This window comes from Chanodichthys erythropterus, chromosome 20 (genome assembly GCF_024489055.1).
Source record: "Chanodichthys erythropterus isolate Z2021 chromosome 20, ASM2448905v1, whole genome shotgun sequence".
In the NCBI taxonomy this organism is placed as follows: Eukaryota; Metazoa; Chordata; class Actinopteri; order Cypriniformes; family Xenocyprididae; genus Chanodichthys; species Chanodichthys erythropterus.
In genome coordinates, this window is record NC_090240.1 from 26,109,522 (window position 1) to 26,126,343 (window position 16,822).

A 16,822-nucleotide genomic window follows, 5' to 3' on the forward strand; every position below is an offset into this window, starting at 1 on the left:
TATATATATTTTTTTTTTATACAGTGTTATTTTTTTCTGTCTTGAACAGAATACAAAAGAAGATATTTTGAAAAATGTCCTTTTTGTCCATACAATGAAAGTCAGTGGGGTACAATGTCATTTTGGGCCCATTGGTAACACTTTATTTTAGGGTCTTTTAACTAGTTGCTTATTAACATGCATATTACTAGAGTATTGGCTGTTTGTTATTACTTAAAGCACATATTAATGCATTTTTCTGCATGACCTTATTCTACATTCCTAATCCTACCTAATGCCTAATAAGCAGTAATTTGAGGGAAAAGTCATAGTGAATAGTGAATATGTGTTACGGCCCATTTTCTTCATTTTAAAAACAGTTGAAACATTCTTCAAAATATCTTCTTTTGTGTTTCACAGAAAAAAAAAAGAAAGTCATACAGGTTTGGAATGATATGAGAGTGAATAGATGAATGTTCTGTTTTTTAGTGAACTATCCCTTTAGATGTTCCACATACATTAATAGATATTAAAAGCAGCTCTGACACAAAATGCCATTGTTAATATCCATTGTAGTCATTGTGTCAAATGAATTGCTGAATTGAAAAACCATTACAGATCTATTTAAAAAGAGAGAGAGAGAGAGAGAGAGAGGGGTGGAGGGGTGGCCTCAGATAAAAGTTTCCTTGCATTATTGCAATAAAGTAAATTTGCAGAAAACTTTATGCTTCTCCATGTGAGGCCTTCCCTGTAAATACTTAGAGTAAAACTGCAGCTGAACTTAATTCCATCCTCACAAAGATGTTTGTGTTATCATGGCTTTATGTCTTAGCAAACTACCATTTATTAAATGCAAAGCCTTTATCCGCTTTTCCCACAGCGGTGGCGTGTGTCTCTTCTTGAGATAAAACAGTTGCGTAAACAAAAAAAATGCTGAATGTCAATTTTACCACTGACTTAGCTTATGGGAAATAAATCTTAATATATCAATGTGAGCTTTAAGTGGACAGCCTAGGGCTTAAATACAAATGCCAAAAGTGAAAATAAATAAATAATAATGAAAATCCATAATCATATTTCCAAAAGAAAAGCAAATAAATAGTCAGAGATGAAGAAAAAGTGATTTCATATAGTGCATCTTAAAGGAAGAGGTAAGCTTTTCTTTGAGCGGTCTGTCAAGACACAGACCCTATAACATAAATGAGGGGCTCTGATGTCTTTACGTGCAAACCCGCCAAACACGATTCATTGGGGGGCCATAATAACTCAACGCTGCACCCAGTTGTTTTTAAATGACAAATCTCATATCAAGAGATGCAAAAAAAATTGTGAGCAGTATTTGCCTTTGTATACTGCAGGGTGAGAGAAAAAAAAGTCAATGTGGAAAGAGTAGCCTGAAGAAAAAACTGACAATGGCTGCATAAATAAGCCCATTAGTTAAAAATGTACGACAAGTGCCCTGTTTGAAGCCTGCGTGGGGAGAGGGGAGCGGGGTAGACTCCCTCACAGCTGCCTGGCCCCTCTGCAGCTCTCACACTGCCCAGCACATTCACCATTTAAGTTGGTGGAAAAAATCTGAGCAAATTTCTGATTTGCAACACTCTAGGAACATGTTTATTGTCTTTGTTTGAGTGCAAAACACACTTATAAATAAAGCTAATGAAGAGTCTCGGGGTGAAGCCGCTAAAGAGCATAAAATGAGAAATTTTATGGCCATAAGTAGCATGGGCTGATGGTGATTTTTAAGCCATTGGACCATGTTGTTCAGCACTAATCATAGGACTGATGCAGCGCAATTGCCCTCCTTACTTAATTACTGTTACCTATAAAATGGGCCATGTTTCTTTAGTCATTGAAACTGGCCAGATTTCTAAGCATATTTTTGTTACAGATAAGTTATTCATAATCATGGTCTTTAGATTGAAAATCTAACTTACACCATGAGATATTTAGGGTTAAAGACCTGTTTACATAACACCGTTTTCAACAGAAAACTTTTTTTGCATTTTGGCCATTCATTTACACAACAACAGTGTTTTGGGGGCCTGAAAATGCAAACTTTTGGAAACGGTTTCCAAAGTGCGAGTTTTTGAAATTAATACCGTTATTGTCTCCTTGTAAACTACAAAAACATGAATTTGTGAAAATGGTAGCGTCATGCACATACATATTACGTGTTCAGTCTTTAGGCGTGTAGTGTTTTTTTTTACAAAGTGACATCGCCATCTACTGGCCTGGCATGCATAATACAGAATTTTTAGCTGTTTTTGAGAATCTGTTAAACGTTGTCGTCTGTATGCTAAAAACTTAATGGAAAAACGTTTCCGTTTTTAATACATCATTGTCATGTATTCGTACCCTTATATTACTATACTGACTTTTTATCTTGTGCCAGGCTGAGTATCAAGCTGTGAACAATCATAATCAAGCTCAAGTGACAACATTATTTCTCAAGACTGAAACAACAATCAAATCAACAGTCAATATTCTCTTAGTCTATAGAGTGTTATATTGCAAAAATTACACAAAATACTAAAACAACTAGGTTATCATCAGTGTAACTTGCTAAAATTTGGACAGTAATGAGGAAAACATAGAAATCACTTGTTTGTATACACTGCTCTGTTTCTGAAAGACTTGTTTTTGGAGCTGGCAATGTGAAAGCATTCTCAAAGTACATTTTGAGCCAAAACTAAATTGCTTTTATTCATGTCTAAACAGAGTCAACATTGTGGACCGGAGGAGAATGCAATTATACTTCTCGTGCCAGACAGAAAGCAATGCATGCTCCCTCAGCTTTCACTAGCCTCTTTATGGGTCTTCAATAACTCATTATAGCAATGATATGTTGTTTGTGTAAAGGGACAAGTAAACAAGTCTGCCTGAAAATGACAAAAAAAAGACAAGCAGATGGAATGAATGAATGCTAGTATAAAACAAAGATAAAGTTACAAAGAAAAAAAAATGTTTATGTTTTTATTAATCATGTAATCTTTCCCTTATCTGGCCCTTATTTTTTTTAACATGCCTCAGACTGATCTGCAAACTCACAGCTGAAATATTTAGTGGTAGCACATCACAATAAACTCAAAATATTAGACATTGCCAATAATCTAAGCCAGTTAATAAATAAACATTTAATTGCTATTTTAATTGCAAATAAGAATTTGAAAATAAAGCAATACAATTTAGTTTTAAAATTATTTTTAACCAGTGCTATTTAACCAGATATGGCATTAAAGTTAAAAAATTAAACACACCTCCTGTCTATATTTTGAAACCTTAAACCTTTACATGGAAGCCCCATAAATCCCATTGCCTGCATTGAGACAAAATTCAAACCCTACAAACAGGCAATTTCAAGTCATTCACTTGGAAAATGCTCTGTTTAAAACGTCAAAAGGAGGGTGACTCTTTTCTTTTGCTCTTAGATTACCATATTTCTCTCAGGCTTGTGACACCTGCAGCCCACTGAGGGCGTGCAAAACATAGGACTTTACTTCAAACAGCCCAAAGGGCTGTGGGTTTGGGCATTGACTGGGACTGAGCTCGTCCAGCTTGGACCCCTCCTACCGCAGATGTACATTAATGCAGGAAAAATACAAATCTGGGCAGCAGAAAGAAAGGCAGTTCCTTTTAACATGCTGTTGTCTAGCTTGATCGTGTCAGTTTGAAGGAACCCATTCAAAGGTATTCATGCATCTGCTTTTGAGGAACAATGGAAGCTAGTTTATAAACTGTCTCTTTTGGCTGCCTAAAGGCTTTAGACACCATTGTTTTGCTCCTCTTAATAAACTTTTGGAGGAGTTCATCAACTTGCCTGAATAGCCAACGCAGAGAGGCCAAAGACACAAAATAACAGACGGTTGGCTTTCCCCTTTTCTTTCTCCCTTTTGAAGTGACTGTCTTTAAATCAGGAAAGAGGGCTGTCAGACACCAGAATAATTTTTGGTCAAACAAAAAAGCAAACCGCAGAAGGAACAAAAGTTAATTCGCAGAAGAATTGAGGACCTGACTTTTTAAACGAAACTGATAAAGGTGCACCTTGAAACAGTTTAAACACTCTAACATCACATGGTAGATTTGTTACTACAGTAATTAATGAGCTAAATGATAATTAATGGCCTACATTATGCAAATCTTGATGGGATCTTAGACAGAGCAGCTTAAGCTCAAGTAGGCTACTTTATTTAGAACTTTTTGTCTTATAAGTAAAAAAGTTTAGCCTATTACAAAACAAGAAGAACATTGAAATAGACAATGTTCTGCTTTTTCATTTTTGTTTATTTAAATTTAATTTTATTTAAAATAGCTACCTTTCAACCTTATTCACTCCAAAATATAACATAGATCCTACTTTTTGTCTCACTTTTTTAGCTAAAAATGAATAAACACATTATGGCCAATAGGCTATTTCGAGATGCATTTTTTCAATGAGCCCATCCTCTTATTTATGTCTATTCAATGACCCTACATTAATAGTGTTTATTTAGCGTATTTGTACACGGACACATGCAGTGGATAAAAACTGCCTGAGCAAATGCTCATTTGCACAAACACATATGTGGACCTATAGGTTTCAAAATTTGTGTTCAAAACGTTATAAGAACTATCGGCAAAAGGTTACTTTTCCTTTGGTCTGTTTATGAGTGCCCTGAACCACGTTTGGCACTCCTTCTTTGTGGAAGGATTCCCTTTTGTTAGATGATCAGTCTCCCATTGGGTCTCCAGACAGGATTCTTGGCATTTGTCGGCAAAAATGAAAGAAGGATTAAGGAATGGCTACTGAACACTCCATGGTAAAGGAGTGGGCAGCAATTCCCCCGATTCAAACCCCCCTCTTCCACTTTGGTAACTCCTCTTTTCGTATATTTGTATTCCCAAAGAGGCCATTAAAGCTGGTTTGTAAGCGATACGAACAATAAGATCAAAATCAACAAGTCGAGTCGTATGTCGAACGTTTGCTAGTCTTTGCTTGTTTCCTTAAATTGAACACCCATAAGGGGCAATTAAACCATACATATATTAATTTCCTTTTTTCATTAATTCATTATGATTTATTTTGTATAGCTATCATATACTTTGGATTGAAATGCGTTTATTTTAGCTACAATCCGCTGTTAGAATTTAGTCGTGTTATTTTTATTCGCGGCTACTCAATACATTCTTAATATTTTATTAGAACATTTATTCTTATTAGCCTGCTATATGCTATTATATTATGATACATCGGCGTTGTTTCAGGAATAAAGTAACAATTCGCTTAATTTAGTTTGATTTAATTACATAGTTTGCAACCAATCCGAGTTGCTGATTTTGGACTATAATGAATGAAGCATCTTTATGGGGTCACCAAGAGTTCCGTGCTCTTTCAATTATACAGGGCACCTTATACAGCACTAAAGCGATGGTGAGTCGAGGGAATCAAAAACACTTTTGTGACATTACATAGGAAGCCCGGAGGCCAATACTTTTATTAGTGTCAGCAGGAGTTTTCCCTAGTCGCTTGTTCGTTTTGTTCTTCTGGTCTAACAGGATGCCCCCCACTCTACAGAACAGTGCAAATCTCTGACATGCATTTTTGACCATCTAATTGTATGATTGCCCAACACATCCCATAGGTTGCAGGTATGTCAGGGCTTAATTGAAAACTTGTTGGTTTCATTTTATTTCTGGCGACAACGAAGGGGATCTTTAGTTACTGAGTGGAAAAGGATTATGCGCTTTCTTTGCGAGCAAAAAAAAAATAAAAAATCTGCATGTCTTCTACAGTGGACTTTTCCAAAAAAAGGGATGAAACAGCTGATATCCAAAAGCCATTCGCATAGTAATATGTGCACTGATAGTCCTTGTCCCACATGGCAAGAAATATTTTAATTAATAGACAGGCCGTCTTGAAAGCAGCACTGGCAGTCTGTAATATGATGAACTCCCATTGTCGTGGTGTCACCACAAATGTTTCCGATAAGAAAAAGCACCCAAGGATCAAAGACTATAAGCCTCTCAATTTCCTCCAGACGCCTTTACTTTTCTGCACCTACTTTCTATTTTTTTCTTCCTCTCTCCCTTAAACATCTGAAACACACAAAATCCTCTTCATTGCATCTATAGGATCCGCCCCAGGTTAACAGGTCAGCAAAGCTGTTGAAAATAATTGCATATTAATATTCTGTTCAAGAGGACTTACGCAATCTTTTGACATTTTCTAAATGATTGACGTCAAATACTATTCGTAAAGACTGACTGTGATGACGCTATTCAGTCGAATATTTACGGCTACTTTTGTCGTATCCTACACAATATTAAGAATTATATATTAAACAATCCATATACAATATTTAATCAATGATAGACGGAAATAATCTGTCAAAACTATTCCAAAACGAATTCAAAGAGAGCGGTGTAAAGCTGTCAAAAGATGCTAGGAAAAACAGAACTACTGGATTCGACATTTTCCGACATTCGATTCGTTCCACGAATTAAGGACCTGGATTTGGTGCAAGCCTAGTTTTTGTATGAACCTCATCCTGGGTGAACGTTTGGAAAATAATTTCCTCAGCAAAGTGCAGGAATGAAGTTAACTAGCATGTAATTCAGTTACACTGCAAATGTTTCACTAGGCAACGCCGTTGACACTAAACAGGCGCTCTGGTGTCATGATCTCTGGATTAGCATATTTCACAGCATATAGTCTCATCATTAGACGATGACCTTGCAAAGAGATTGGTTATACAAACGTCAGATTTGTTCTATTAATCGGAAGAATACTGCATTTCATATCCAACAACAGTTTTATCATATTATGTGCATTTTAATTACAGCTGCTAGTAGCATTTGACCAATAGCCTAGCAGCAAATGCTAATATGAAATGGTTCAACATATTACATTAAACTTTGATTAATTAGGCAAATGAAAAAAGAAAAATGTTTACTTAGCTACCAGAAGCTACATGCAGGTTAACTAATTGTAACTTAATTTGTATTAAACTGTAATTCTGTGAATACACATTTATTTGAATACTGTATTGTATACAGTTATTATTATTATTATTATTATTATTATTATTATTTTTACAAAACGCCCCCATATCAAAATTCCAATGAAATATGTTGGGTATAGCAGTGTAGGGGAAAGGGGAGGTTAATCCGAGTTTAATACATTGATGCAGAGCGCAGGACAGCGGCTGTGATGATTGTGTTATCTCTTCCCAACATTTGGGTCTCCCTCAATTTCAGCCCAGCCAAATAGCTGCGAGAAAGTGCAGATGGAGTGAATCTCGATGCCTGAGGAAAAAATATTAATAGCTAAATAACTTCCCCATACTTTCACTAAATCTCTCTCTCTCTCTCTTTTTCTCTCTCTCTCTCTCCCCATTCCAGATGGATTTGTTTGAAGTGGTCTCCCGACTCATCCTATGGTCTTCTTTCTTCAAACGAGGCTTATTTCAAAGTCTCAAATATACCGTATAACTTTGGTTTCTCTACAAATATCTGGGAACTACCCGCTTGCAAACACTTCTCTCGATGTAATTGGTCTTTTGCAGAATTCTCGAAACGAATGACCAAAGCTCAATAAACATTCATTTAATAACCACCACAAAACATTTCACTTCATTCGATTTTATTCGATATTTTTTTTCTATAAATATCGTATTTTTGGAAGTGTTCACGTGGTCACTTAACGTATTAAGTGATTAATTGTAATGGTAGTGTTGAAAGAGTCATCGTTTTAGATTTACTAATCTACCACTTAACAGGTAAGAGATGCACGTAATCCACCGATTTGTTTAAACGATCGTTTTCGTTCTTGTAGGATTAGTCCCTAAACGCCAGTATGTTTAATCAACTCCTGTCAAATTGGGAAATCAGTCAATCTCCATTAATTGGCCGACAGATTTTTCTCTGGGTCAAATGACATTTATTGGTCGAGTAAAGCACCACATGTGCGCCCGCCTTTCGTGCTCCGATACAAACACTGTGCGTTAAGGGGGGCAGTGAATGTCAGAACATGAAAAATAGGAGCACAACAACTGTGAAAATTCGTTAAATACAAAATGACAGCTTTGGGGACAGCTAATTTCAGAAGTTACTAAATAGACATGCTTAATGTTTTAAAAAAGAGTGGAGTTTTGGCTTGGTTATGAAGCCAGGAGTCACTTCTCTTTGTTCAATAATTTCACACCCATAGTAATACTAAACTGCCCAATTTGTCCACAAATAGTCTGCTTGGGGTTTCATTCATTTGCCATGTGTTTGTGCGTCAAATCAACTAAAATAGACCAAAAATACAATAAAACAAACATACGAACAAGTGTGAGAAAAATGTAAAATCTCAAGAAATTGTGCCGAAGGCTAGCTGGTGAGGGCCGTTTAAAGATGAAAGCGAAGAGAAAGAAAAGGCTCAATTTAATCTCCTTTAAAACCTTTCAAAATAACGTTGTGCTTGGAACTCAGGGAGTGAGAGCTGATTGGGGATAAATAAGTTTCTTGCTATGCCTGTGAGCTATTACACCCATCTCCAACACAGCCGTTTGTTCAAAAGACACGTTTTCATTACGAACTCTAATAAGTCTTAACATTATTAAATGCCAGTTCGATGATCAAGTGAAACAAGCCCCGAGAAAAATCTTTTTTTAAGTCTTGAAAAAGATTGCATTTTAGCCCCATCTCGTTTGCATGACATTGTATAAAGCTAAAATGTGAAAAGACATTTCACAAGACAAATGTGAAGATGTAAATAAACATTACTGATATTTACACAAATTATTCATGAATCCTGGCAGAAATGCATGCATTCATAAGTTTGAAATAGGCCTATTCACATTTTAAACGCACAGCATTTAGGGCAATGGCAAAAATTTCTAATCACGGATTGTCACTTCGTATATCCGTAATCCAATAGCTGTGGCTCCTGCTGGCCTCTGAATAATGTCCACATGGAGGTTGTATGAGGGTTTTGAGTTTGCGCGCGTAAGCACACATAAGCGTAAACACAAACATGCTTTCGGAAAAAAAATACAAATTTAGATCAATCGTACACAGTCTTGTTAAAGGCCATTTTAAATAGTGCAGAAAAGCAAGCATCCTCTGAATAGAGAAAAGCCCTTTGCGATATTTTCAAAAATGAAAACATTCCATTTGTTGTTCCCTGTTAAAAACATGTTTAAATGACGAACTTATAACAACCGATTAATGCTGAATTAATTTTAATGTTGAAATAACATAAGTGTAATGAAGGGCCGAGCACCTCCTATCTAAACCACCTCTCTAAACGTCAGCTAAGAAACACAATAGTGATTCCAAAAAGAGCAGTGGGCATTTCCAAACAAGAATAAAACATTTTGCACCCTCCAAATCTTATTCTATTCCAACAGACGATTCCATAATATTACAAAACTATCTACCAGCAGGGTGTATTGAATAATTCATCTCTCTATAGTTCCCCTCTTGGCCTTTTGTTAAAAGTTTTTTCCCCCTTTACGGATTTTTGAATGTGAAAGGAAGGGTTCATTCCTTCTTTCGAAGCCTTGCTTTTAGGCTTTGCTTTAGATTCCTCGCTCCAAAAGAACTTCAGTGAAGCAGAGATCTTTGGACTGAGGTTCATCTTCAAGTGTAAAAAAGATTGTCACAAAAGAAAATGTTTTGTAAGAATTATTTTACGCAAACAATACGACTTGTCTTATTGAGTTGATTTTTCTACCGAGATAAAACATCGGACACGACTACTCAATAGCTAAAAAACAAACTATTGTGTCATAATAGTGACCAAAAATAAAATAAAAATGTTCCAAACCACCTTAAAATTATTCGTATTATTGCAGTGTTGTTAGGGGAAATGCTCATTACTCGTTGCCAGATGGAAAGGTCTGTTAACGTGCGAATAAGCGTGCCGAATTATCGCGAGAACCAGCGGGCAATGTTGAACTTATGGGCTGTAATTGATATTGATTGCCACATCGGTCATCTGTCAGTTACCGTTTTCAAGGGACCGTTTCCTCAGTGTCAAATCAAATGAGTCTGTTATACAAATAGATCAAGGCCTAAATACCATCCGTCAGAGCCAGTATAAATACACACTAAATCAAATGACTAAATGACAGTTGAACAAGCAGAAAAATCTCAAGCGATTGGGAAAGACGCTGAGCACTGACACAAAAAGCACACACCGATTTAATGTGCAGATTTAACAGATCCCAATAAACTCAAGCGCAAAGTTTATGTTTTTTTTTTTCAGCATATACAATCAGAAGACAATTTAAATGATTTACCTTTGTCTCCCAGTATGCCATCAATGCTGTGCTTGGTTTTTTTCTCCCCACTGTCATCTTTTTTGTCGCAATCATCCTCATCGTCTTTTTTGCCGAAACGCGCACGTAGAACCCGGCTGATAGAACTTACTGATGGGGTAATTTAAAAATAATAATAATTATTATTTTAGTAGGGAAATAATAATAATAATAATAATAACGTCAACATTAGCCAAAGTCCTACCTGTAATTTACAATAAATATAATTAGGCTATTCTACAAATAATAATCAATTATCATTAGGCTACTTTTATTTTCTGTTCAATTTGTTAAATTATGTATAAAATAATTGTGATAGAAATTACGCTGGAGGACATGATAAAAAAGGGGGTTGCTTACCAGATGCGGCCTCACCTGAGGGAACTGTACTTCTGTCACACACACCGTCCTTCAACAGTTTGTCTCGAATCTCCCAACTGAACATGCCGGGATTTTCGCGCTTGTATTCTTCGATTCGTTTTTCCACGTCAGGTGTTGCCACCTGCTTTTGTGTTTGATTGAAAAGGCGAGGAGATTCAAAGAGGAAGGAAAAATAGAAAGTGTGGGTGAAGAGGGAAAAAAAAGAGAGCAGAACAAATTTTAGTACAAATTGTACATTAACGTGCCTAGAGTATACCTTTCCTTCCTTTTCTTTTTAGGCTACGGGCTATCATCTTTTCTCAAACGTATTTAAAATGAAATCATTCATAAGCTCCACAATTAAAACGCTACTAAATACACTGCATAATAGCATAAAAACAACAACAATAATAAACTTACTCTGGGTTTACTTCCTCCTATCGCTCCCGGACGGATTGAGCCAGTTTCTTGATACCGGCAGAGGATTTTGGACACACAACCGTGGGAAACGCGAAGTTGTCGGGAGATCACGCAGGGACGGATGCCGTGGTGAGCCATTTCAACAATTTTGTGACGGATATGATTTGGCAAAGGCCTGCCATTGATGAATACTCCGCCAAGCTGATTCACTCGACCTTGACCCAGAGGAGTTGAAACTGCGGTGGAGAAATGGGAATTAAATCTAACTTTGGCTAGATATCACTAAAAAAATCCATACTTCAGTTTTACACTCTTAAATTAAAAAAAAAAGTGTCCTCAAAAGAAGTAAAATAAGAGTCTAATAATAATATATCTTTATGCAAATATAGTCTATCAAATCGCCTATACGGGAGAAGCACTTTGAACTGTGGAATCACATCTTTTAGTTTAAATCTGTCTTACAAAAACACATTAATAAATACTTATTTTTATTCTTCTAATTAAAAACATAAGATGCAAAAAAACAAAAATTTAACTAAATGTTCTTGCTGCTTGAATTTCTTGACAAGTTGTTTTGAATTGTGTTTTCTGTCAATTACTTAAAGAAAATCTATTTTGCATTTAATGTAGGCTAATTTATCAGATTGCTCTTGAGTGGTCCTCTTGGCCTGGATGCGTCCTGCTTCATTATTTGCATGCTGTTCAATTAACAGTATGATCCTTTGTGAATTCTGGAATCAGTCGCGCCACTAGATCAAGTCAACAAATCCTACAGTGACGGGTATGGCTTAGTTTTTGGAAGTTTTGTTTGAACCGCTTAAAGAAGAACTTCGGCAGCAACAAAATGGCCCTAAAAATATTTTTTTATTCTGATGCACTGAATACGCATTGCATTCTGATCAACAAAAATGTAATAAAGCAACTAAAAAAGAAGGAGAACTTTAAGAAAGAAAAAATTCTCAGAAGCGAAATCTCGGATATTTTGCGTACATAAATACATTCGATAATTTGGTATTCGCAAGTGAAAATGTACACTTTAAAGTCTTTAAAAACCTTTTTGGCTACAATAAATCTGTATCTTGGAGGCCTGATATTGTTTACAAAAATTAACTGCAACAAAACAAAGTAGGCTGCCCTACACCTGTCCAACTAACCTTCCAAAGGGAATCCAGTGCGGGGATAGTTCTGTCCTGGAGCAGGTCGCATCATTCGCGGTACTGTTCCCGGTAAAGATGACATTCTACTTTTAATAAATGACGAGGCACAGTAAGGCTGATGATTAAACTGCGAAAGCAAGTCCAGTCTTGTTGATGAATGTTTCCTTAATGACTAAAAATGCACTTAAGTCCTCTTTTCAAAAAGGGGAAAATAAAAAAAATAAAAAATTGATATCCAGTCAGACTATCGCGGGGATGTGAAACCTCCAAAAAAATCAAACAAAGATAAACACTGTCGTTTCGTGCGGAGGGGGGCATGAGCAAAATAACCACCGCAAGAACAAGATACAGCGCGCGCCAGGGAGGGGGTACTCCAAACGCTCTCGAGTGAACAAAGGTTACTTAATTCTTTGCAGTGTTTTCTTAAAAGGTCTGATAGTTTTGGATGACAAAGTCTGCTTAGGGGTTGGGAGTAGTTGAAGTGGATAACTTTAGCGCGCGGTGTAGGAGGGGTGTCGCGCGCGCCGATAGGCTCTCGCAGTCTTCTTTTATTCATGTGGGCATGGAGGGGAACAAGCAAGTTTTTTTCGACCAATCACAAAAAGCACAGGGTAAGACAAACACGCAGGAACACGCGGAGTGCCTAGCTTTTCATTCACTCCATCAGATTGCCTTTGAGCAGAAAACAATGCAAACATTTGATTGATCGCTTGCCATTTGTTGACAAGGCCTAAAAGTCATAAGCTAATAAAGCAGCACTTGTTTAGATAATTATACTTTAATTTTTTTTTTTTTCATATACAATTATAGGTAAGTGTGTTTTGTTTATTCATAGTCTCTCAAATGTATACAGCCTTGGCCTTTCGTTCCAACAACTGCAACTCAAATATAGCTGTTTTCATTAGTCTATAACAGGCGCACGGGTTAGTATACCAGTCCGTCGAATAAAATAAATCTTGTGTTTGTGCTAACTGATTTGTTCTGTTTTACAGTAACATAGAACCTTTAATTAAAGTACAGATAAGCTAATAATGTTCCAGGTAGGACTTGAACGTTCAAACCGGGAGCACTGCAATGATTGTTAGTATAGCTGTAGAGTAATTTTTAATCATTTTACCTTAGTTTAACACCACGACTGATGTAAAACCCAAGGAAAAAAACGTATTATAGTTTGAAAAAAAAAATAAAAAATAAAAAAAACAATAAGCAGAAACTGAACACAACAGCTCTAAACGAAAAAGACAATTTAGGCTACAAAATTTAGACAGGCCAAGAATTTGTATTACGGTAAAAGAAAAAAAAATTGATTAAAATGATCGGGAACCTCATTTAAATACCATAATTACCAAACAAATGGACAGTCTTCAAATTAAACGATGAGAAAGAAAACTTTTAAACGTGCCGAATAGCCCTATACGCCTATAATAATTTTTCAATAATACATCTTTACTACCATTATGATGCTTAACATCAGCAATTACTTTACATTCAAATAGCAATAAAGATTTGATCATTAAAGCAATAAAGATCACATTTTATATAGGCCTATTATTTATATATAAATGTAATGTTAATGGTATTGAAAGCTATAAAGTGTCTCCTGAAAAGTCCTTGAATCATGATGATACATTATCATTAATTCATCCATGCTATGAACATCCACTGACAGTTCAAAATCAACCTTCTTCTTCTTCTTCTTCTTATAAGTCAGCATTGAATCGCATTGAATTATATCTACTTTGATTAACCACTGCCAAAACTACAATTAGCAGTGATTGTTTAGGCGTCTCTGTATGTGCAGGAACATTGGAATTCATCTTTAAGAATATACATGCAGTAATGACTTGAAAGCTTCGCTTAGATGTTAACAATGGTATCGTTAATTTGTGTGCATTGCTGGTTAATACATAGGCCTAACTTCCACATGACTAAGCATGTCACATCCCAAGGGACCAGTAGCTTGAATGCCTTTGTGGTCTCTTAAACAGACATCGGAGTGAAGCAAGACAAAACTGCCACGGGTTATTTGGACAAAGACTTCGCCATATCAGTCTATAAAGAGTGAGGAGATGAAGCTAACGAAATCTACTACTTTAATTGTGGCAGAGGTTTATAGGAGACATATTTGTCACTTTTCAAAGACACTTGCTTTAATGTGTCCCTTTATTTTTTTACATCGCTCCTATGGCCTGGCTCTTGTCAACATGTTTTATGTTATCCGGTAAAATAAAAAATAAACAAAAAAATCTATTTTTTAAAATACACGTTGTATACCAGCTTAATAATCAGTTTAGTGAACTGAATGGAACACAAACCGAAACTACAAATAGGCCTATATTAACATTTTTAGATTAAATTTAATATCACTTCAGTTTTTTGTTTTTTGTTTGTTTGTTTGTTTTTTTTTTTTTTTTTTTTTTTTTTACAATTAGGTTGCATGTGCCTGCATTAAATATAATTTAAATAATTTCTAAACACACCGTCTACAAGAGAAACACCACTTGCTGAAAACTATATGTCCTGAAGACCATTCTTTGACTTCTTTCTCCAGAGTCATACAAGGAAAACTACATGACATGTATGCAAATTTATGTAGATTCACACGTGGCCATTGCTGGTCTAATGTGAAAACCATGCTGCATATTACGTCTTCGTCATCTACGAATGACATAAATTATAGAATTTGACTATAACTTATAGACCACTAGATGGCGATAAAGAACCAAAAATGTAATTCCTGAGGATTTTCTTGGTTTTTCACTGGGATTTCACTCGACTTTATGTCCTATGATGTTCAGCATACACAGTCAAGCAAAAAGTGTTGATTTCATAACATATACTGTTTATGGCTCTTAACCATTAATTTTATAGCAAAAGATTTTAATCATAGTACACCACCCTCCAAAAGTATTGGAACAGTGAGGCCAGTTCCTTTATTTATGCTGTAGACTGAAAACATTTGGGTTTGACAACAAAAGATGAATATGAGATAGAGATCAACATTTCAGCTTTTATTACATATGGATCTGATACACAACTCATGTGACCAAAAGTATTGGAACATAAATGATGTGTGTTTTGTTGCCCTGGTGTGTCCTATTACATTGATTATTCAAACAATAAATAGCACTGAATCTCTGTGCTCAGTTTCAGATTTGGGTTTTGCCTGTGCAGACTCATTTATAGTTAGACGTGTAACCAACATAAAAACCAGTGCTGTCTGTGTGATAAATAAGCAATTGTGAAGCTAAGAAAAGATGGAAAATCAATCAGAGCCATTGCACAAACATTGGCCATAGCCAGTACAACCATTTGGAATGTCCTGAGGAAGAAAGAAACCACTGGTGTACTAAGTAACAGACCTCGAACGGGTAGACCAAGGAAAACATCAGCAGTTGATGACAGAAACATTGTGAGAGCTGTAAAAAAAAGACCCTAAAACAACTGTTAGTGACATCAGCAACAACCTCCAGAGGGCAGGAGTGAAGGTATCACAATCTACTGTTCACAGAAGACTTCATGAACAAAAGTACAGAGGCTACACCAGAAGATGCAAACCACTCATTAGCAAGAAGAATAGGAAGGCCAGGCTGAAATTTGCAAAAAAAGTACAGAGACGAGCCTCAAAAATTCTGGGTCAAAGTTTAATGGACTGATGAGACTAACCTTTACCAAAGTAATGGAAAGGCTAAAGTTGGGAGAAAAAAATGATCTGCTTGTGATTCCAAACATAAAAGCTCATCTGCGACACACAGTGGAGCCCAGGTAATGCCATGGCTTGCGTAGGCTTGCATGGCTTCTTCTGGGACAGGCTCATTAATCTTCATTGATGATGTAACATTTTGTCTGCCAGTTTACAGAAAGATGCAACCAAACTGGGGTGCGTTTCCCAAAAGCATCCTAATCCAAAATCATTGTTAAAGGGATAGTTCACCCAAAAATAAAAAAATCTGTCATCATTTACTAACCCTCAGGTTGTTCCAAACCTGTATAAATTTATTTGTTCTGTTGAACACAAAGGAAGATATTTTGAAGAATGCGAAAAAGTGAACAGTTCTGGGGTGCCATTGACTTCCATAGTATTTTTTTTCCAATGGTGCCCCAAAGCAGCCTGGTTACAAACTTTCTTCAGAATATCGTTCTTTGTGTTCAGCAGAACAATGAAATTTACACAGATTTGTAACAACTTGGGGGTGAGTAAATTATGACAGAATTTTCATTTTTGGGTGAACTATCCCTTGAACAGAGTTCAACGATTTCGTGTTTCCCGAAACCATAGTTCAAACGAACATTAGCAAACTGCATCTCAAACTTGTGTGGTTGGAACGACAGCTCTCGAGCTGTGGTTAGAATCATAGTTTCTTGTTTTTATGACATGTGGACTTAAGCAAAATAAGCAAGCTGACATTAAGTAGGCTACAATGTATAGGCTATCTTTTATTTCGAATATATAATGTCGTTTACATATTTTAGTTTGTCAAGAGATTTTAAGCACCGTTTTTGAAGAGTGCGCATGTGCGTACGTGCTCTGATACGTAAGAACGAGCCTATGATTGAATCTGGAAATAAAGCAAAATAACTAGTCCTCAGATGCCATGTCCGTAATTTATAGCAAAAAAA

At 36.1% G+C, this 16,822-nt stretch overlaps 1 protein-coding gene across 4 annotated transcripts in view; it reads right to left on the bottom strand.

Annotated features, from left to right (window-relative positions):
* pax7b (paired box 7b) overlaps positions 1–12,284 on the bottom strand; it is a 61,255-nt gene extending 48,971 nt beyond the window's left edge. Inside the window, exons 1-5 of one of the 4 annotated variants that reach the window (XM_067370570.1) lie at positions 12,200–12,284; positions 11,046–11,281; positions 10,641–10,767; positions 10,248–10,376; positions 2,542–2,544 (exon numbers count right to left, since the gene is read on the bottom strand). In XM_067370570.1, the coding sequence (XP_067226671.1) occupies positions 2,542–2,544; positions 10,248–10,376; positions 10,641–10,767; positions 11,046–11,281; positions 12,200–12,284 (580 nt within the window). Of the gene's footprint in view, positions 1–2,541; positions 2,545–4,508; positions 4,512–10,247; positions 10,377–10,625; positions 10,771–11,045; positions 11,282–12,199 lie in introns of all 4 variants that reach the window. The other 3 variants (XM_067370569.1, XM_067370568.1, XM_067370567.1) reach the window with 3 other exon arrangements.
* Positions 12,285–16,822: the final 4,538 nt, after the last annotated feature.